General features: G+C 42.3%; 1 protein-coding gene across 2 annotated transcripts in view; it reads right to left on the minus strand.

Moving 5' to 3' along the window:
* Positions 1-602: 602 nt before the first annotated feature.
* The window catches only part of Znf410 (zinc finger protein 410), a 28,621-nt gene continuing 6,946 nt past the window's right edge, over positions 603-22,277 (minus strand). The window contains exons 4-13 of one of the 2 annotated variants that reach the window (XR_013106702.1): positions 19,547-19,765; positions 17,810-18,001; positions 14,978-15,128; positions 13,495-13,676; positions 12,292-12,381; positions 8,070-8,195; positions 6,761-6,901; positions 6,284-6,486; positions 5,264-5,391; positions 603-1,369 (exon numbers count right to left, since the gene is read on the minus strand). Coding sequence is in view for 1 of the 2 variants with exons in the window: in XM_076921678.1 (XP_076777793.1) it covers positions 1,331-1,369; positions 5,264-5,391; positions 6,761-6,901; positions 8,070-8,195; positions 12,292-12,381; positions 13,495-13,676; positions 14,978-15,128; positions 17,810-18,001; positions 19,547-19,765 (1,268 nt within the window). In the remaining variant the exon portion in view is untranslated. The remainder of the gene's footprint in view (positions 1,370-5,263; positions 5,392-6,283; positions 6,487-6,760; positions 6,902-8,069; positions 8,196-12,291; positions 12,382-13,494; positions 13,677-14,977; positions 15,129-17,809; positions 18,002-19,546; positions 19,766-22,277) is intronic. The other variant, XM_076921678.1, reaches the window with a different exon arrangement.

The following is a 22,277-nucleotide window of genomic DNA, read 5'->3' on the forward strand; positions in this document are numbered from 1 at the left end:
TGCTGCCCTAGAATTTGTTAATGTGTCTCAAACTCCTAAGAGATCTGCCTGCATCCGCCTCTGAGTCCTGGAACTAGAGGCGTGAGCTACTATCCCATCCTTAGCCCCCTTTCTCTATTACTAAGATAGAGTATCTAGTATTTAAGATATCTAGTATTTAAGATACTCTATCTTAAAAGAGAAAGACTAGGTAATTTTCTTGACTTGTAAGAACACATCTGTTACTAGGCAGTGGTGGTGTACGCCTTTAGTCCCAGCACTCAGGAGACAGAGTTCAAGGCCAGCCTGGTCTACAGAATGAGTTCCAGGATAGCCAGAGCTATACAGAGAAACTTTGTCTTGGAAAAAACCCGAAACCAACCCAACAATAACAAAAATACCCCACATCTGTCTAAAACAGCCGTTCTTAACCTTGGGACTGCACATCAGATATCCTATATATCAGATATTTACAATTCATAACAGTCGCAAAATTACACTTATACAGTAGCAATGAAAATCATTTTAAGGTTGGGGGGGTCGTCACCATCACACGAGGAACTGTGTTAAAGGGTCACATCATTCGGAAGGTTGAGAACCACTGATCTAAAACAAGAGCCAAAGAGGTGACTAGGTTTTGTTTATTTAAAAGGAAAACAAACTAGATCATGTGGTTTTTAACTTAAAAAAACAAAAACAAATAACCCCCCTGATAACATGCTATTTTTAAGTCCCATAAAGAAAACAAAAACTGATGAAGTCAGAGTGTCCAGGATAAGTTGGTACCTCAACCTGGGCCAAGTGGACATTCAAGTAATTTAATTGGTACAGCCCAAAGGCTGAGTCATTTACTCAGGCTGCTGAAGGGAGAGTGCAATGCCACAATGTACTTGGCATCCCTCCCTTCTTCAAAGCAACAAGGCATCTTGAAAACTCAGTATTCTGGTGAAGTTCTGTGGTCGGAAGCAGGACAGAATTCAACCATATGAAAAGATAGCTGGGTCTAGGATGAAAACTCTTCAAAGGACAGCCTCGACAGTCACAATGAAAACCTTCAGCCAACACATAATTAAACTTGCTCTTGGGACATCGACCCCCGAATGTTGCACTGAGGAGAGCGGCAGCACAGGTATCCAGCCCACGACCACTGCTTCACTCGTGGACTGCATCTGGTGGAGGTTGAAGAGAAGCCCTCAGACATCATCCTCCTTTGCCAGGGAAGATGAACAGAAGCGAGGCGAGGCCTTTGTCCCTCAGACTCATGTCAGTTCTGGCACATTATGAGCCTTCTAGATCTGTTCCCATCATGCACTCTGGGATCAGACAACAGCATCTCCAGGAGTCAGCTCACTCATGTCTGTCTTTCAGTTAAATCTCCTTGGTTTAGTAACTATAAAATTGAAAATAAATAGAGACTAGGTTATGGATGAATTACAGAAGCAACGTGGGTGCTGGGAATTAAACTTGTGTCCCCTGGAAGAGCAGCCAGTGCTCTTAACCATTGAGCCATCTTCCCAGCCCCCTAAAGCTTGCTTTTATTGTTGTTGTTTTGTGAGACAGGGTCTCTGTGTCCTGGAACTTGCTATGAAGACCAGGCTGGTCTCGAACTCAAGTGATCCATCTGCCTCTACTTTCTGAGTGCCGAGATTAACAGTGTGCACCACAACATTAATATAGCAATAAAATAACCTGAATCTATAGGCTCAATGATTGAGATCATACCCACCAGTCAGTGACAGAAGAACAAACACGAAGCAACCAGTAGTGTAGAAATTAAAACTTATAGTCAGTGACAATCCAAAGTACAGACAGCAGGAAAAGGAGCTATTTCTGTTACAAGTCCTGACTCGGGAACCTATTTGTGAGTGCTCCAGGGTCAAGTCTGAAGGGCTCCTGGGGCACCAGCAAACACTGGTATTCTACTCTGTTACTGTTCAGAGAGTCTGAAAAATAACTGATGAAATCTGTTTCCATCTTGTATATGTATATATGTGCATGGAGGAGGTCCAGATGTTTTTGAAACCAGGGCTCTTGGCGGCCTGCACTCAGATTTTGCTGAAGTTAGTTGGCCAGTGTATATCACATACTGCTTATCTCTTCTTCCCTTGTGCAGGACCACAGTGCACATGCTGTCAAACCCAGAACTCTTTTAAAACTCCCAGTGTTGGGAGTATAGATGTGTGAGACCAGGACTGGCTATTTCACAAGGGTTCTGGTGAGCCAACTGAGGTCCCCATGGTTATATGGGAAGCACTCGACTGAATGAGCTATCTATCTCTCCAGCCCCACCAGGAGACAGGCGGGGCACACCAGTAAGCCACATTCCTCTGTGGTTTCTCTCTGCTAAAGTTCCTGATCCTAGGTTCTTGCCCTGGCTTCCTCCATGTGGACCTACAGGTTGTAAAAAACCTTTTCCCTCCCCAAGTTGCTTTTGGTCATGGTGTTTAAATCACAGCAGCAGAGAAACAAATTAACGTGTTAACTGAATGCAATAAATGGGCCTTGTTTCAATTCTGGTTCAAGTTAGACAACCAAAGATATTTTTGAGGAGATAAAAGACAGAAACTAAATATTGAAGTATAAAAATTTACTACTAAATTTGCTGGTTATGGAAATATGGTTATTTCTTACATTCTTATCTTTTTAGAAGTATACTCTAAAAAATTACAGATAGGTCTAGAATGCTTTAAAGTATTCTGGCACAAACAGTAAGTGAAAAAAAAATAAGAAACAGTGAAACGTTAAGTACTGGGGGGCTGGAAAAACAGCTCAGCAGTGAGGATCACTTGCTGCTCTTGCAGAGAACCTGAACTTGGTTCCCAGCAAGCACATGGTGCCTCACAACTACCTGTAACTCCTGTTCCAAGGGATCTGATGCCCTCTCTGGCCTCCTAGGGAACCAGGCATGCTGAGGACCACAGGCAGACATGCAGTCAAACAGATGTAAAATACAAATAATTGTTCAGGTTGGGTGAAAGGTACATGCATTTTATACTAAACGTCTCTCTCAACAGACCCTCTAAAAGCTATTTCCGTAAGATACATTTCAAAGGAAAATAAAGAGGCAAAAATAGAGGGGAAAATTGCCTAAGTGCAACAGAAATGACTGGTTCCAAAGCAGCAACCTACTGAGAACCAATGATACCAACAGTAGAATAGTAGGGTGTTCAATATAAAATAAGGCACAATGACAAACAAATATTTAACATGGAATGTTGAGTCATTTGGATGACATAAATAGCCTACTGGGACATAAAGATTATATTGAAAAGAACGGGGAAAAGGAGAGGTTGTAAAGCAGACAAAACCAGCTGGCAGTGGTGGTGCACACCTTTAATCCCAGGACTCAGGAGACAGGGGCAGGCAGATCTCTGAGTTCAAGACCAGCTTGGTCTACAGAGTGAGTCCCAGGGAAACCCTGTCTCAAAAAACCAAATACATGAGGGATCTTTGCAGAAAGTCTATCTTTGTACAATGAACTCATGATAGTCATGTGTTCCGTTGACACAAGACCAAGGCTTGGTTGTTTTCACGGTCAGAGCCAAGACCATACAGTTGGAAGCGCTCAGAATCTCCTCCTTGATTGGAGTGGTAGCTCTCAGCCAACAAGCAATTGAACAGGTCCTTTAGCTCAGGTGATTCAGCCTGTGATCTCCAGACTCATGGCCACAACAGAAGACATGACATCTTTTTTGAACAGGGAAAGTTTCAAATAAAAAATTTTCTTTTCTTTTCTTTTTGCTTAGGTGTTTTTATTGTTGTTTGAGACCCAGTCTTGTTATGTATCCTTGGCTGGCCTAGCACTCAACTCTTCATGTCTCAGTGGTGAGATTATAGGCCCATGTCAACACGCTTTAAAGAACTGTTTTTGTTTGTGTGTTTGTGACAGTTTTTCTGTGGATCCTTGGCCTTCCTGGAACTCTCTTGAAGACCAAGCTGGCCTTGAACTCACAAAGATCTGCCCGCCTCTGCCTCTCAAGTGCTGGAATTAAAGAGTACATTGCCAATGCCTGGCAAGAACTGTTTTTATTTGCATAAATTATTAGCATGTAAGTCATATAGTCTAGTCATACTCTAACCCCGACTGACTTTTCTTGTCCTATGAACCCAACCCCCTCTTCTTTTCTAATATACTGTCCCCCTTCTATGTCCATGGATATTTGTTTTTATTTTATAATTTATCTGTGTATCTGTAACCTAGGCTGGCCTTGTACTTGTAATGCCCTTCAATGGGGAATACTGGGACTGCAGGCTTAAGGCATGTCACCCACTTAATTTCCCCATTTTTAGAGCATCTTTTACCATCCATCACATTTAAGAAAATAGGGGTGTGTGTGTGTGTGTGTGAGTGTGTGTGTGTGTGTGTGTACAGGAACATGTATATACATATCTGTGTGGAGGCCAGTTTGCACCAGTGAACGCTGGGAAAGACAAATGCCTGACACAACTACCCAGTATTTCCATTGGTGCGTAGGATCTGAATAATGGCCTTCAGGTTTGCCTGGCAAGAGCTTGATCCACTGAGCCACCACTCCATTTATCCATAATATTTAATGTATTTTTGTGTATTGGTGTGTGTAGTGTATGTGAGTATTTTGTTCTGTGTGTGTGAATGTGTAGAGACCAGAGGTTAATGTTGGGTGTCCTTTTCTATTACTTTTCTAACATTTTGCTTTGTTTCAAACTTCTAAAAAAACACTTTTCCTAAATTACTTTGTGTGCATGGCATATGTGAAAGCACATAAATAAAACATCATGGCAGTTAGCTCTCTCTACTCCATGGGTCCCAGGAATCCCACTCAGATCACCAGGTTAAGTTACCGGCTATGTTATCTTGCCAGAACCTCTCTATATTTCTTGAAGCTGGAGTCAGTGAGCTCTGGGGATCAACCTGCTTCGTCCTCCCCAGCACTAGGGTTGCAGGTATATGTCATCTACCACATCTGTTTTCACACAGGTGCTAGGGATCTGAACTCAAGTCCTCATGGTTGCATCATGGTTCCCAGACCCATGTTAGGTGGCTCACAAGTGCCTGTAACTCCAGCTCCAGGGGATCTGACACCCTCTCCAGGGGCCTTTCACAGATACCTGCACTCATCTGCACACACCTTCACACACAGTACACATAATTAAAAATGACAATAACCCTTTAAAAATTATGTGTAAGAGTCCTCAGAGTCCTCACAGAGTCAGGTCAGTCTTCCAGCTCACAGGAAGACCTTCAGACTCCAGCAGACACTGGACTGATGCAAAGAAACAAAGGAAGGGCAGGAAACAGCTTTACCTCCTGCGGATTGACCGAAGTTAAGACAGAAACTTCATAGGACTGCCTCCCAGAGTGCATGGTCACCAAGTGATGTGTCACATCAGGCACAGAAGACAGGGGCCGTGAGGATCTTTCAGTAAGCACCTCTGTGAAACAATAGGAAAAATTACCTTCAATGAATCCACATGTACACCCACTGCTTCATCAAGCCCATCATTAAAATGCTAAAGTCTGTTCCCTGAAAAACTCAGCCTCACTCTTGTATGTTTTTCATTGTCAGTAGATTTAGAAAATATTTCAAAAGGAGGGTGGGAAGTAAAAGCTTTAATATAAGAATGACCAATTTCAATATAACAATTTAAAATAATCTAATTTTCAGACTGTTACCTGGATTAAAACAGTATGAAATACAGCAAACACTGCACAGGCAGACAGACCAGAGAATATGAGCCAGCCCTTGAGGTTGACAACACTGCTGTTCTGAGTACTATGTCTGCATCAAGGACCTGACCTAATCCTGGCTTCAAAATTCATACTCAGTGTCCCTTCCTCCCTGGAATTTGCTTCTTCAAGGCCAGCAACGCTCTCCATGCAGTTTGTCTTCTCATGTGGTTTGTACTAGTACTGCTCAGGACGCAGGCATGTGGGTAGCACAGGTTAGGCCTTCACAGAAGTTACAAAAACATGGCTACTTTTACCTCAAACTGTAAAGGACAAGAATGACTAGAACATGATCTTTGCCTAGTAGACATTCATCAGTGAGCTCACCATGAAAATCTTTTGGAAATAGTTTTACAGATAAACCACTTAGCTTTCAAATAAATTAGAGGTTTTTCCTAAAAGATTTGTAGCTCAGTCTGCTCTTCTAGACTGCACTGGACAATGGATGTTTGCTCATCTATCTACTCAATGGTGTTTCATACATTTATACTACGCTTTCACTTCTCAACTAGAGCTTATGGTCCCTGTCTCCTACTTTTGTCTTTCCCATGGTGCCAGGCACACAGTAGGCACTGAATAAATGCATGCTGACCTCACCTGGTAAGTTTTTCAGAGAAGAGGGCCTGGCCTGTGTAAGCTGGGTGAAATTTCTATACCAGAGGAGCAACTGTTTCCTAGAGAGCCCTTTCTTTTCTCCAGAAGATATGGCTTTTGAAGGTATGGAGAAATTGCTTTGTATCTCCTCTGTAAAACCTGGTTATGCTCTGTTTAAATGTTTTAAAAGTTAAGCTCTTCCATAACTGCAACAGGAAAGACAGACACAGTTGGGCTAGGATGCTAAGGATTACAGATCATTTTATCTTTTAATTTTTTTCTTTATTTTTGTGTTAACATATTTAATCATTAAAAAAAAAAAGGATTCATTTATCCACCCCAGAGAATACGTATAAATACTATTCAATCACAGCATCAGACAAGAGATAATATTAAAAACCTCCGTTTTGGAGATGCTCTATTCCTTAGTCCCTAGTTACAACTTGTTTCCCCCAAATAAAGGAGAATTAAATGTCTTACCATCATCAACTCCAAGGATAGAATTGGTATTTGGTAGATTCAAGGACTCTCCACCAAGGCTGGACTGGGAATTCATAGACACCAGGTTTTTATTGGGAACTGAAGCTTCTTCAAGCAAACTACTGCCCATTAGTGGCTCAGCTGCACAGAGAACAGGATGTGAGAGACATACAGCAGCCGCTGTGCCTGGTCCTCAGCTCCCTTCACCAGCAAGCTGGCCACCTCCTTCAGAACCATAAGTGTTTTGTCTTGGATGCCACCTCCTATTTCACTCACTTTCAGATAACAAGACTAAACCTAGAGGAACAGAGCTGGTCCTCAGGGATAACTATCTGTGCATGTGACCACCATCTGGAGACTGGCATACAATAGAGATGAAATGACATTTAAAACATGGCAAAGGAAAAGAAGTTTCATCAATTTTAAAGTAGGAAAAGGGCTGTCAAAACTCTTAAATAAAAGATTTTAAATCTTTAGTTATATAGAAATCTGCTAAGTCCATATTCCCTAAAGCTGAATCTCTGACCAGCATAAGTTGACCTCAAGCTCATTAGGGGAACATTGACTCACTTACTAGTTTTGTTTTCTGAGACAGGGTCTCATGCACTGCTCTGTAGCTGAGGCTGGCCTTGACCTCTGGTCCCCACTTCTTACGTGCTGGGATTGAAGGCATGTGCCAATATACCTGGCTTTCCTAAGATGTCGGTCTTACTATGTTGCTCACTTCAGCCTTCCAGGTAGATTTAAAGGCACATACCATCAGAGAAATTGTTCATTTATTTATTTTATTTATGTGCATGTACATATTTTTGTAGTGTTTAAACCCAGGGTCTTATGCATGCTAAGCAAGCATTCTACTACTGAGCTGCATGTAAAGCCTTAGTTGAACTTTTGATACTAAGTGTTCTGGGATTTACAATTCAGCTCATTTATCAAGTACCTTTATTTAAAGGGAGGAACATGAGTAATGAGAAGCTATGTTCTGAAAGTTTGCACATGATTGTACTGTGCAGCTGTTATCAACTATAAAGCCATCAAATGAGCTGGGCGGTGGTGGCGCATGCCTTTAATCCCAGCACTTGGGAGGCAGAGACAGGCAGATTTCTGAGTTCGAGGCCAGCCTGGTCTACAGAGTGAGTTCCAGGACAGTCAGGACTACACAGAGAAACCCTGTCTCGAAAAACAAAAAAAAAAAAAAAAAAAAAAAAAAGCCATCAAATGAAACCAAGTCTTTCTACCTAAAACAAGCCAAGGCACGCCAATGACTTGGCTATAGAACACAGATGCCCACTCTGACCATCCTCCTCACCGGTTTGATCCTGATCTTGACTCCCAGTTGTCCCCAGCTGCAAGTGATGCTTTCTCATATGCACGTTTCTGCTCCCACTCTGAGAGAAGGTCTTCCCACAGACTTGGCACTGATGAGGTTTCTCTCCTGCAAAGGGAACGACATTAAGACTGGGCAGCCCAAAAGGCAGCTGGCAGTTCTGACAACCTGGCAATCAAGTAGACTTAAAGAAGGCTCCTCTTTGGACACAGACTTACATACATGGGGCAGGAAAGAAAGGTACCCCAGGATGGTTTAGCACATTCACTGTCTCATAGCACTTCCTTTTTCTAGACCACAGTCCTTCCAAAACAGCCTCTTCAATGTGGTATCACATTACTTCCTTTTCCAACAGTCTTCCATCAACCAACAGAATTCATATCTACCTCAAGGATTCATCACAAACTTAGGTTCATAATATCCCACATCCTAGTTCCTGTCAAGACTCAATGTCTTCAACACTCACAAATGATTCTTTTAAACGGTCTGTCTAAAAGTCCCCGACAGTCTTCATTCACCTACCAAGACACGCACACTCAGAACAGAGGTCCCAAACGACTTTCCGTAGGCAAAGGCTCCTGTCCACAGGGCAGGCAGCATAAAGTGTAATGGAGCACTTCCCCAGGAGAAGGGTAGCTGTTACTCAGATCTGCTACTGCTGCCATGTGTTGATGAAGCCTTGTTCTGTCAGAGTGTTTGAGACAAGGTTTCTCTGCATAGTGCTGGCTGTCCTGGAACTCACCCTGTAGAGTAGGCTAGCCTGGAACTCAAGAGATCTGCCTGCTTCTGCCTCAAGTGCTGGGTTAAAGGCACTCACCACCATGGCCACTACCCAGCTAAGAACTTTTTTTTTCTTAAAGAGGAGCTAGAACAGGAATTTTAGATAAAATCCCCCAACTTGTAAATACTGAGAACCAATTTACCAGTGGTAAAAGCATTACACAGCAACTTTCATTTTCTTTTCTTTTTTTCTTTTTTAAATATTTGATTTTTTTAAGGTTTATTTATTTATATGAGTACACTGTAGCTGTCTTCAGACACACCAGAAGAAGGCATCAGATCACATTATAGATGGTTGTGAGCCACCATGTGGTTGCTGGGAATTGAACTCAGGACCCCTGGAAGAGCAGTCAGTGCTCTAAACCTCTGCGCCATCGCTCCAGTCCCCACAATTTTCATTTTCATCACTGAGAAGAATGCCAAAACCGTATCTGTGGTGGGGAATCTAACATTACCTAGAAATACAGATACTTCTGTCCATCTGGGAATCCCACCTCTCAAAGTCTGCCCCTCAGTTACAACAGGAAATAACCTATATATAGATTATTTATTGTAGGACTAGTTTAAATGGCTAATGACTAGAAAAACCCAAGTAAGTGTCACATAGAATGATGGAAGAGAGTTATGTGCCTATATTCCTTAGAAGACTAAGGACAGAAGATTTAAAAAAATGTAGCCAGCCTGGGCTACAACAGTGACTTCTAGGCACTCTGAACTACAGACTGAAACCCCCATTTCTATTCTTTTATTTACAGACACCTCACTCTTTAGACCTAGCTATCCTGGAACTCACTATATAGCCCAGGCTATATACAACTTCATGGCAATCCTATATTACCCTCTTGAGTGCTAGGCAATAAACTCTGACCCTGCCAAATCTTTATTTTAAAAAAGTCAATCATAGCTGGGGTGGAGGTACATGCCTTTAATTCCAGAATGAGAGGTAGATTTTAGTGAATTCATCTTAGAAAAGAAACAAACAAAACAACCCCAACAAGAAACAAACAATTCTTTTGAGCTTCTTTTTTTTCTTTTCAGATTTATTTATATGGAAATGTGTGTACATGCAGGTGGCAGCAATCCAGAGGAAATGAGTCTCTGAGGCCTGGAGTTACATGACGTGGGTCCTCTGCAAGGACAGTAGTGCTCTCTTAACTATGTCTATGTTCTAGCTACAAACAATCCCAAATAAGTCAAGAAACCAATTTAATCTGCACAAGTAACCAAGTACCAGTTCCTTATTCTGAAAGCTCATACTGAAGACCGGGCATGAGAGTGCATGCCAATAGTTCCAGAACTTGGGAAGCTGAGGCAGGAAGATCACTCTAAATTCAATGACAGCCTGGTCTACGTGGCTTGTTCCAGTCCAGGCGTTCTTGAGAAAAAACCAAACCAAACCAAAACAAAAAACCAAACCAAAACAAAACAAAAATAAAAACAAACAAACAAAAAAAACCAACCAAACAAAACCCCAGCAAGTCCATAATGAAAAGCATTTTATTTAATTTGCCATTTACTTTTGTAAATGATAAATTGCCCTACTTCATGGAGGAAGGTCAAACATATAAAAGAATTCTAACTAATGAGAAAGAAGAGAACTAAGAGAAACTACCAATGACTATCAGGTTAAAAACCAAGGGTGAAAGGTTAAGAGAAAACCTAAGGATTTGGTTGACACCACCTGAACCCACTGATCAGGTCTGACAACCAAACCTTGTGTGGGTCTTGATGGGCAGAAGAAGTATGCAGTAAGACAGGAAGCTTGAGAGCTTGGCTCTTTCGCAATACAGGAAAGCAAGCTATAGCACAAAAGCAGCTGTTGGGAAACAATTCAGTGGTGGAGCTCTTGCCCCGCACACACACACACACACACACACACACGCACGCACGCACGCACGCACGCACGCACGCACGCACGCACGCACGCACGCACGCACACACACACACACACACACACGTGAGGCCCTGGCTTTAATCTCCAACTCGGGTGGGGCGGGGGGGGGGGGGAGACAAGAGGAAGCTGACAAATCCAGAGGATGGTACTTCTACAGGACCATTGGAACTCAATTCTGTAACAAGTCAACCAAACAACAGTATAAACAGACTTACGACGTTCAAAGAAGACCTAATACCAAGAACAAGCACCATTAGACCGGTGGGATCCTCATTTAAAGGAACCAACATCTGGGTTGAGGCTGTAGCTCTACAGTTAAATGTTTACCCATCATGCAAAGCTTTGGGTTCAATTCCACAAAATACATGAACAAAATTTAAAAATACATTAACTCATTTAAAAAAAAAATAAACTAAAGTCATTTTGGAGACAACTAGATAGAACAGACCATGTACTGAATACAAGATAAAAACAAGACATATTTTTAAAATTAATAGGCATAAAAATGTCTTATTTTTCTATTCTTGCATATATCTGACTAAATGTTTGATGGTTTTCCATAGCACGTAGAACAAAGCACTCTAGAGTCAAGCAATATACACGTGGAGTCTAAACCTGGCCCACAAGTCTGCCACATCAACTTGGAACCTGTCATCATATAAAAGCGGCCTACAAGCCAGAGAGACCTGGTTCAATTGGCAGAATACTTACCTAGCATGCAAAAATTCCCCACTTGCAGTCCTAACATCTGAGAGGTGGAGGCAAGATGATTAGATTCAAGATCATCCTGTGTGCTACATGACAAGAAACAAACTAGCCCAGCACTGAGATCTCAACTGTGAAATGCCCACCCATAACTGACTGCACGTCTCCACACTAACTCACTGAAGTGCTCTGCTGTGTTCATCAAAACCAGCAATCTTGCCTCTACCTCCTCAGTGCTAATTTCTGTTTGGGAAGATGGGAAAGGAGGGAAGGAGATAAATGTCACTTAGATTTTTCTGTTAGGCTTACAAAATCTGGCTGCTGTAGAGTGTTTTTGGAAGTCATCCACATCAAACGAGCAGATTGACAGGACTGCGGGGAACTGAGCAGGCCTCTCGGTCTCTCCTTTGTGCTGGCTACTGTGAAATCCTATCGGGCAAAGGCAGTTTCTGCAGAGCGGAGAGTAAAGGAGGCCTGCCCATGGCTTCTCAGAATACCTGGACCACCACAGGTCTTGCTGCCACTGATACCAGCCTTCCCACTTTGCCCTGGATTTTTAAATCTTCCACCAGAAGAATGAAAATGTCAATACAGGATACATCTCAAATAACATACAAAGATCTAGCACTCACAGATCCAAAGAGAACAGTGGATTCTAATGGATCAGAAGCCCTTTTGAATGCAATTATTAAGGGCCTTCATCCTGCAGTCTTGAGCTTTATTACCTGATCAACAGGAGATGGAGTGTTTCTTGTTAGAATACTGCACACTGCTGTCCCACCCTTGTCTCTTATTGAGCTCTACAAATGGTACAGGTTCTCGTACCTGAGTGAACCACCAGATGTTTTCGGAGGCTTGAATACTCAGCAAAGGAACGGCCACATCCCTGGGCTTCACAAAGGAAAGGCTTCTCTCCTGGGGACAGAGAGTGAGACACAGGCTCAACCTTCTTTCTGAAAATGCTTTCTTCATCGTTGTGTCCTACTTTCAATGACTGACTCATTCTGGTTTCTTCAACCTATGCTATTTCATTTCAACTAGGTACCCAGCAAATGTTGCCTCTCCATGTTGTGGAATACAGGCCATTTTTATTCTAATTTCTTTCTTGGAATAAGTACCATTTACTATTTCCTTCTTGTTTGTTTGGTTTGGTTTTAGAGCTGTCTAAAACTGGCTGTTCTAGATCTAGCTCTGTAGACCAGGCTGCTCTCAAACTGAGATCCCCTGCCTCTGGCTTCTAAGTGCTGGATTAAAGGCATGTGCCACCTCTGGGCACATTTACTGTTTTAAGAAAACTGAAAGGAAAATTATTCCATCCTAACATACTGAAAGTTATGCCAACTGGAGGAAGTTCTGTCTAGAACCTTTGTGATTCGTGCATGGACTTCCCTTCCTAATTTCCGACACAGTGTGCTTCATGAAGCAGGGAAGAGGTGCACATGCTCACTGGTGACCTGAGGTCAGTGATTATATTGTACAGAAACACATTTCTAACAATGGCTCCAGAAGCACCTGTAGGATCTTGGACTAAGAAGCAAGGAATCTTTCTTTTGCTTCTTTCATTCGGACACTTCTTACTCTGTTTCTCGTGTTGTGAGCTCTAACAAGAAAGCAGCACCTTGCGTTCAGGTTGTATTTTATCTCCTACTTATTGCTCTGTAACATTGACAGGACTCAATAAATACAGCTATGCAATCTTCAGAGAGACTGGAGACAGGCTGACTTGTCCATTACCTCCTGGCATCGCTAAGGTTACCTTGGACAGCCTTACGTTTCTTCCTACAAGGTAGGCTTCTGGAGACAGAAGTCAATACTGTCTGCTCCTCACCCAGATGAAGTCGGATAAATGTTACTGACAATGAATCAACAGAATGCACAAGACATCGAAACTAAGAAACCTTTCCTCGGGGTCTAGTAACACAGCACTGCACGCCTTCACTTCTACTCTCACTGTGCCTTTCCTAAGCATAGGCGAGCAGGGAGCAGGGAGCAGAGGAGGGAACTGCGGAGGGAAGCAGAGCTGCACACCTGTGTGGATGCGTCGATGGTTCTTCAGGTTTCCAGCTGTAGTGAACTGCTTACCACACCCAGACTCATGGCACATAAAGGGTTTCTCCCCATTGTGTGTCCTCATGTGCACCTTCAGCCTCTGCAGCACATAAAAGCTTTTCCCACAACCTTCTGCGGGGCAGATGAAGGAGCGCTCATTTCTGTAAAAACAATCACAAGCACCAAGACCTGAGAACGCTTTGTGCTGGTGGGGACAAGTCAACATGTCTGACTCTCGGGACAGGCAATACATTCCAAACTGAGATATGTCAAAATAACCTGGTTTGTTCAAACTGTACAAGCCTGGTCCCAGCTGCAAAGCACACAGATTTGAGGTGATGCCCTAGGAAGATGCGTCATTATTGTTAGTAAACTTTTTTAAGTTTTCTGAGACAGAGTTTCTCCCTGTAGCCCTGGCTATCCTGGAACTTGCTTTGTAGATCAAGCTGGCTTCAAACTCTGAGATCCACCTGCTTCTGCCTCCCTAATGCTGGATTAAAAGTGTGCCTGGCTATTGTTATTTTTTATTTATTTTCATGTGTATGGGTGTTTTTCCTGCATTGTCTGTGTGCACCACCTACAAACCTGGTGCCTAAGGTGGCCAGAGGGGACATCAGACCCCGGAACTGGAATGATAGCAGCTGTGAACTGCTTTCTGGGTGCTGCGGATCAAACTTGTGTTCTCTAAAAGAGCATCCAATGCTCTTAACAGCTAATCCATCTCCTTATGATTAAGTCCTCAAATTACTTTGTAATGAGACTTGGAAATTTTTACTCTTTAAGATATTTAGGTGTAAAATGTCTTATTTAAATATTTATCAGGCATAAGGTAACGAGAGGTAGAGGCAAGAGAATCAGGAATTCAAAGCCATCTTTTCCTGTACAGAAAATTTGAGGCCTACATGGAGCCACATGCCCAAAATAAAATAAAATACGTAAGACAACACAATTCTTTCTATTAATATTCAAGAGTCCTGAACCAGGTATGAGATGCAGTTTCCTTAGTGCATAGGAGGCTTAGGAAGGAAGACCCTGAGTTCAGAGCCAGTGTGAGCAAACAATGAGAACTTGTCTAAACAAAACAGAAAACAAGAACTAGGGATACAGCCCAAAAAACAGTGTATTTTTAGCAGATTAAAAAGCCCTGGTTTAGATCCTGGAACAACAAAAATCAGGCTCAAACAAGAGGTTTCATATTAGCTGGCATGCTGTAAACCCGGGAGGCTGAGGCAGAAAGACCATTTAAGCTCAAAGAATTTAAAGCAACTGGAAGCACAAGATTCCATCCAAAACCAAACGAGAACCAGAAATCTTGGTCTTCTGAAGCAAGGTTTCCTTATGCAGCCCAAGCCGATGTCAAAGCCTTCTAGAGCTGAGATTACAGGCATGTATAAGCCATCTTAGCCAGCACAGCTGAGTTCCTGCTTTCCTGCAGGGACAAGTCCTCTTTCTGATTGCTCACCGATGGGTTTTAAGGTGGTACTTGAAGTGAGCTGGCCACACGAACGTCCGGTCACAGCCTTCAACTGTACACTTGAGCTTCTTCTCCGCTTGAGGAAGAGGCCCAGAGTCTTTGGGTTGCCCATCGCCAGAACCAAGGTGGACATTTTCTCCTGTAACAAGTGACATTTTATAATTCTCAAACATTTCATTGCTAGTGATCGTTACTGAGATCTCTGCCTGTGCTTGCTATGTACAGGCATATGAGCAGTCTACATTGAGAATTACCCACAGTTGGCAAGTGTTATTTCACAACACTAGGTTTCTGACAAATGTAGAGATATCAAATGAGGCTACCGTTTCTCATATTTCAGAAAGCAGAATGAAAACTATTCTGTAGGAGCCTGGCATGGTGGTACACCCCTGTGGTCTCACCCCTGTGGTCTCACCCCTGTGATCTCAGCTTTTTTTTGGAGGGGGAGAAGTAGCAGTATGAAGAGTCAAGGGCATGCTTGACTGAGCAGTCTCAGAAGGAACCCAAGTGTTTTGTACCAGAGGTTGGTAGAGAAGGAACACCCAGAGTGGAGGCTACAGAGGTAGCTTCAAGTTCTAGGTAATAAGGAAAAATTGTTATTCTGGCTTAGTGAATTTATAGCAGATGGCCATTCTTAAGATTTCCCATTTTTTTAAAATCAACGTGTTCATTTCCTATCATTTAAAGGATAAAAACAACCTTTTAATTTTCTATCTCACACCAGTTTGGTTATACAATGTTAAAAAACATAAAACCTCAGATGAATTTTAAAACTTGAATCAAACTTTTATAAAAGAGAACATCCATAGGCATGCTGTTCCATAAATAAACAATGCCTCAATTAATTTACATAAAATCAGTTCATTAAAAATGTATGCATGCTCCATAGCAACAGGGGATGCTCCTTTCCCTTCAATGTCTTCAGAATATTGTCCACCAGCAATGGGGTAAAACACTCCCTGATTCTGCCACGAGCATATTGAGTCTCTTTGTATTACATACAAATTTCTCTCTGAAAAGCAAGAGCAGGATCTACCATACTGCACTTCCACAGCCCCGTGAACAGCTCATCACAGGCAGTTTCCGCCCCACCTCAAAATCTTTCTTTTCCTACTGTTACACTCACTCGCCTTGCTACAGTTAGAGAACTAACTGTCTTAGGCCAGGACATCACTTCCAATGTTTCCTGCTGGTTAACGTTAACATTTCGTTCCATAATATTGCTCTCCATTTCTAAAACACAGATTTAATCAACAAAGTTAAATTTTAACCAGGACAAAAGATTTTTGAACTAGAAAAATCATCTCAGGAGAAATCTTCCCCAAATGGTTAGGTGAATACAGGGCACTGTGAAGTCACTATGAACTAATCATTTAAAGATCAACAAAAGTATGGAATTTTCTGTGTAGAAGTTATTGTTTATAAAAATAAAATATTCTGAAATATCTGTAGAGTCCCCAAGTTTATGAGATATTATTTAGTTTTTTGTTTTTATATGAACAGTAATTAGAAAATAATTATAAATATATTGTCAACTGACAATTCTGTAACCTTGACAATTCTGTGTAATCTTGGCTTGGTTAGTGACAACATTGACACATGTAGTAATAACCTAACCATCACAGACTAATGAGGAAATACAGAAAGAGGACTGATCAAAAGAGACCTACAAAGTAATGGCATGTTATGCAAAGGGAGGTCATAGTATGGGGAGGCTCTGAATCTACCCGGCATGATTCTTAAGGGTAATATGCATTGTACCCAAATCTGTAATACAACAGATCTATGGTTAGGCATGAGAGGTGCACTTTAAGGTTAATGTGGGGGTAGGGAGTGTGTGGGATCCTCTGGAGCTGGAACTACAGGTTACGATCCACCTGAGGGGGACGTCAGGAAGCAGATTCGGTTCCTTAACAACTGAGCCACCTCTCAGCACCAAGACAGCCACTCCTCCAAGCTGCCAGGTGATACTGCTGATCTGGGGACAGTATTCCAAAATTATTCCAAAATGATGTCAGCACACAAGCAGTTGTACAGGCTAAGCTGAAGAGAAATACCAGACTGAGAAAACAGCTTAGCGGGGGATATGCTTGTCACACAAGCATGACGCCCTGAGCCCACAACCCATATAAAACATACAACAGCCATGTGTGGGATAATCCTAGCAGCGGGACGACAAACCTTCAGCCTCCATGTGTACGTACACACTCACATTTTTTAAACAAAAGTAACTAGCATAAAGCAATTAGTTAATGAATATCAACATAGTTTTAGCATTGAGTCAGACTCAACATTAGTTTTACAATTGTATTTTTATTAACTGATAAAGCTACTTTAACTTTTTTGAGCTCTAAATATAAAATGTTTTTTATAAATTTTGATCTTTACATACTTAAGGATAATTACAATAAAAACATTCAAGATTGTTGGCAATTCTGCTAGGCTCCACCCAACAGCTACCTAGCTTTCGAGGCAACCTGGCTTATAAGAACTGTCTCTCTCTCTCTCCCCTCTCTCCTCCCCCCCCCACCTCTTTCTTTCTGTCATCTCTGACCCCCTCCTTCCTCTTCCTCTTCCTCTTCCTCTTTCCAGGTCCCCTCCCCTTCCCCCAGTAAGCTTCCTTTTGTCCTAGGCCTGTTGCATGGTGATAATGCAACATCTTAGAAACACCTTGGCTGGACCCACTGAGGTGCTGTCCCTGCCACGTTATACTGCCATTTTACAAAACACAATTGCAATTATACACAATTCAAAATACAGCCATCATATTACCAAAGTCTCTGATGGAGAAACCTGAGGGAAGAATGACAGGAGTCTCACCATTGCTGCCGGCTTTTGCATTCTTTGCCAGCTGTGCACGAGTAGCCGCAATCAAACTGTCATGGGCCAGTTCCTGAACCCGGAGGAACCATGGGATACTACTGTCTGTGCTCTCACCAGAGAGGAAGTCAGTCCCTGAATCCTCTGTCTCATCCTGAACAAACACAAAGTGCTCGGCTGAAGAGCCCAGGCCTGGAGGAAGGAAGAACATTCGGGAAGATCAGGCAGCATCCTTTTATTAGCCCTGGCCCTAAGACTCTGTGCCCTGAACTAATAGGTCTAGGTCTTCCCTTCTCACTTCAAGTTTCTGTTCTTATAAATAATTAAGATATTGTTTTTCCATCCAGCCCACGGATTACTGTTAACTCTGCCTCCTCTTACTTCAGAGGCAAAATGTTCCTTCCTGGCAACCAGGCCACCTCCCACTTGAAATATTCCAATCCTGTGCCCAGTCATTCTCTCTTGAATGCTTCGCTGGGCACAGGATAGATGGCTGGGCCTGGAAAGATGGCTCAAGAGTTAAGAGTGGCTGTCATTATTTAGGCCAGGCTGGCTTGAACTCACAGAGATCTGCTTGCCTCTGCTTTCCAGGAACTGGGATTACAGGTGAGTGAGCCACGCCCAACAAGGTTTTTTATTATTGATTTTGTTGAGACAGGATCTCACTATGTTGCCAATGCTGGCCTCAAACTTGTTCTTCTGCTTCAGCATCAAGGGCACTGGGATTACAGATACGTACAAATAACTCCACCTTCTGACTTGTATTTCCATTCAGTCACACTCCACTGTCTCCCAGCCCCATCTTCCAATACCTACTATTGGTGAGACACTGAACCTCACCAGTGCATCCTGCAGCAGTTGCAATCACCTAGCACCCTTTTTTCTTAAGACACTTCCCTCCCTTGGTTCCTATGCACCATTCTCTCCAGTTCTACTTGCTGTGGCCCCTTCCCAGGCTCGCAGGCCTACCTTCTTTCTACTTTTGTTTCACACTTACCTGTATCAAAGAATGTACAATACATGTTCTATATTCCCTGTGTATGATGAGCTGCCCACCTGACCACTTTGTACCAGACCTCTCCAGACCCCACATTCTTATTTTTAACTCTCTAATGGATCCTCCCTCATTAATGTGCCTCCAAAATGAAAACACTAACAGACACATCTGGAACTAAGCATCCCCCCACCCCCACCACCAGGCCTCCTCTTGCTCTCACTAACCTGCTCAAGGGCAGCACATGAATTTCCCAAACAAGAAATGATTCTGTCACAGGGTGTAGGGACACCTATCCCTGCACTCAGCAGTATGAGGCAGAGAGACCCCATATTCAAGACAGTCAGGGCTACACGGAGAAACCACCATGTCCAAGGAAGGAGTTTACCACTGGCTGCACAGTGCCTAACACCAGACATGTCTCCCAGCAGCAGGCAGCATCCTCACCTTGCATACAAATTGTGCCACAGAGAAGAGGGATGATAAAAGCCAAGATGTGAAGAGCAGACTTTTCTTAAACTTGACAAAACTAATAATCAACCATCTCACAAACTTAAACAAGAGGAAATGCAGTTATCGTCGTCTCTGTCCTTTTTTTATATATAATCAACTGGCCACCAGATCACACAGACTCTCTAAAGTAATCAATAAAAGACACACTTTGCACCTTATATATATTTGCCCCACCCCTAACTTTTTCACTTAAAAAAAAATGAGTGATGTTCAGAAAAGACCAAACATACCTGCTCTTGTTAGGTTCAGAAGAATGAACGAAGTGCTATCACTTGGCTGTAGATCTTGCAACAAGCTAGGTGACTCTGGTGTGGACAGGAACTCTGGGGACTTCTGTACAGTCTGAGCCCTTGTCTCTTCTCCGTCTGGGCCCACATTCACCTGAAGGCTCCTCAAAACAGCTGAAGAAGGGACCTCCTTGGAGGAATTAGCATGATTTGGAGTTTCATCTATCGAAGGAAGAACACCATAGCTTTATACAGCACTCACGTCCAGGGAGATCACCTTCTCAACGCACAGCACCTAAGAACTAAACTTCAGTTCGTTTCTAACACCCTTACAAGAGTAGACTGTGCTCTCTTTTTTTGCAAATACAAAACCTGCCTCAGAATAATCACAGGGGTACAAACAGCCTGGGAAACCACTCAAGTTTTGTAGAATAACCAGTGTGCTTCATTACAGTTTGGGGGTTATACTGAATATACATAAATCATTTAAAAGGCTTGCTCTAAAGAAGTTCATACACAGGTGGCTCTCTGTGAGTTCAAGGCTGGCCTGGTTTACAGAGCAAGTTCCAGAACAGCCTGGACTACTTAGAGACGCAGTCTCAAAAATCCAAAAAAGAGGTTTGTTCTAAGGGTTGTGCTAAGTGAGACTCTTCCTCAAAGAAAAACAAACAAACAAAAAAAACCTTTCAAAAATGTTATATAAACAATTTTAAATGATAATTACCGTTTAAAGAAGGGAGGAGCTGGGCAGTACATCTCAATACAATTATGAATTACACTACCATGATGACATACACAGTATTTTCAGAGGCTTTCATCTTTATAAAAGGCAGGTAATACTTTTTCCTCTTTTAAACAGATGGCAAGCAAGATCATAAGAATAAAAATGGACAATGTAAATATTCTTAGTATCACACAACTAGATACTAAATGCTAATTTAAAATGGTAATTCTATACCATGTGTATTTTACCAAACACACACCAAAAAATATTTTTAAAACATAAAATTTGTAATAGCACTAGCCATCATAGCCTAATATCAGAGAATAGAGACTTGAACAAAAAAGTTGTGGTATGTAAATATGGGAGGATGCCATGACTGAGACCAAACAAAACACAGCTACAATAAGGATGAACCTCACAAACACAGTAAAACAAAGTATACAAACACATAGTAGAGAGATCTCAGGATTCCATTCATTTAAGGTCCCCATACCTGACAAAATTAAAATACTTTGCTTAGAGATGTATACAAGGATGGTTAATTTTGGAAAGCAAAAGTAATCACCACAAAAGTACAAACAGTGATGATACACAAAAGAATGGAAGTCTCTCTCTGAGGCGGAGCCTATGGAGAGCCTGGAGACTAATGACGCCCTTCCTGTCTGGGAAGGTTCCTTATATCACTCCTCAAGCTAGACGGATATGCCTCTGTATTGTCCTGTACTCGCCATATCACAACTAAAACACGAGGGCCAGCATTACCCCTGTGGGTGGCCACCTGCCACCAGGCCTGATGACCCGAGTCCGCTCTCTGGAATCAGTATGGTAGGAGAGCCAATCCTCACAAGTTGTCCTCTAACCGCCACATTATGGTGTATAAATAAATAAATAACTCAGAGTAAAAAATGAATTAAAAATTGCTCAAAAGTTAAAAATATTTTAATTTTTTTACAATTTACTTAACTTTTGTATGTGCATTAATGTTTTTAGTGCGTGTGTGTGTGTGTGTGTGTGTGTAAATGTGCACCACATGTGTGCTTGGTGCCTGTGGAGGTCAGAAGAGGACATCAAATGTGGAGTTAGCATGACTGAGGTCCATCATGTGAATTCTGGAAATTGAACCTGGGTTCTCCACAAAAACAACAAGTGCTTTAAACTGCCAGGCCATCTCTCTAGCCCCAAATATTGTAGGTGGTTTTTTTTTTTTTTTTTTTTTTTTTTTTAATTAAAAACATGCATGTCATTCATGAAATCCTATATATCATACTTAGAAGAGAAGCGATTAAATTAGGTACAGATACAATAGTTTATAATCTAATAAACTGGTATTCAAGTACACATCTAAAAAGGTTAAGAAAGAAAAACAGAAAGGAAAGAAGGAAGGAAGGAAGGAAGGAAGGAAGGAAGGAAGGAAGGAAGGAAGGAAAAAGGAAGGAAGGAAGGAAGGAAGGAAGGAAGGAAGGAAGGAAGGAAAAAGGAAAAAAGCCTTTAAAAATATCATATAGGGTCAGTGGTAGCACACAGCCTTTAATTCCAGCAGACAGAAAGGTGGGTAGATCACTGTGAGTTCCAAGCCAGTCACAGATCATAGTCAGACCCTGTCTCCCTCAACTATTCTAGCCTCTATACCCTTACCTCCGCCCCTGCGGCCTGGCTCCCCAGCCTCCCTGCCAGTGTTAAGAATGCCCTCCTTTCCGTCTCTGTGTCCTTGGCCTCTTGGGGCCTATGACACTCTTATTCCCCTTGGGTCCCATGACTCCCAGCTAGGCTGACAGTCATCTAATTCAGCGTCTTCCCTTCTGGGCTCCCTTGCCCGAGATCAGGCCTCCAAACGGGAGTGCCACAGTGCTACAGTGCCTTTCTGCCCCACCTTCACTTACATGTTCCTACACCTAAAAGGCCTAGGCCCTCGTGACTCCGATGGCTACCTTTTGAGATGACTCCTAATTTTAGTTTCTATCAACCAGCTGTAAAATCAATTGCACTCTACTCTTGGCACAGAGTAGGCTA

The sequence above is a fragment of the Arvicanthis niloticus genome, chromosome 23, assembly GCF_011762505.2.
Source record: "Arvicanthis niloticus isolate mArvNil1 chromosome 23, mArvNil1.pat.X, whole genome shotgun sequence".
Lineage (NCBI taxonomy): Eukaryota > Metazoa > Chordata > Mammalia > Rodentia > Muridae > Arvicanthis > Arvicanthis niloticus.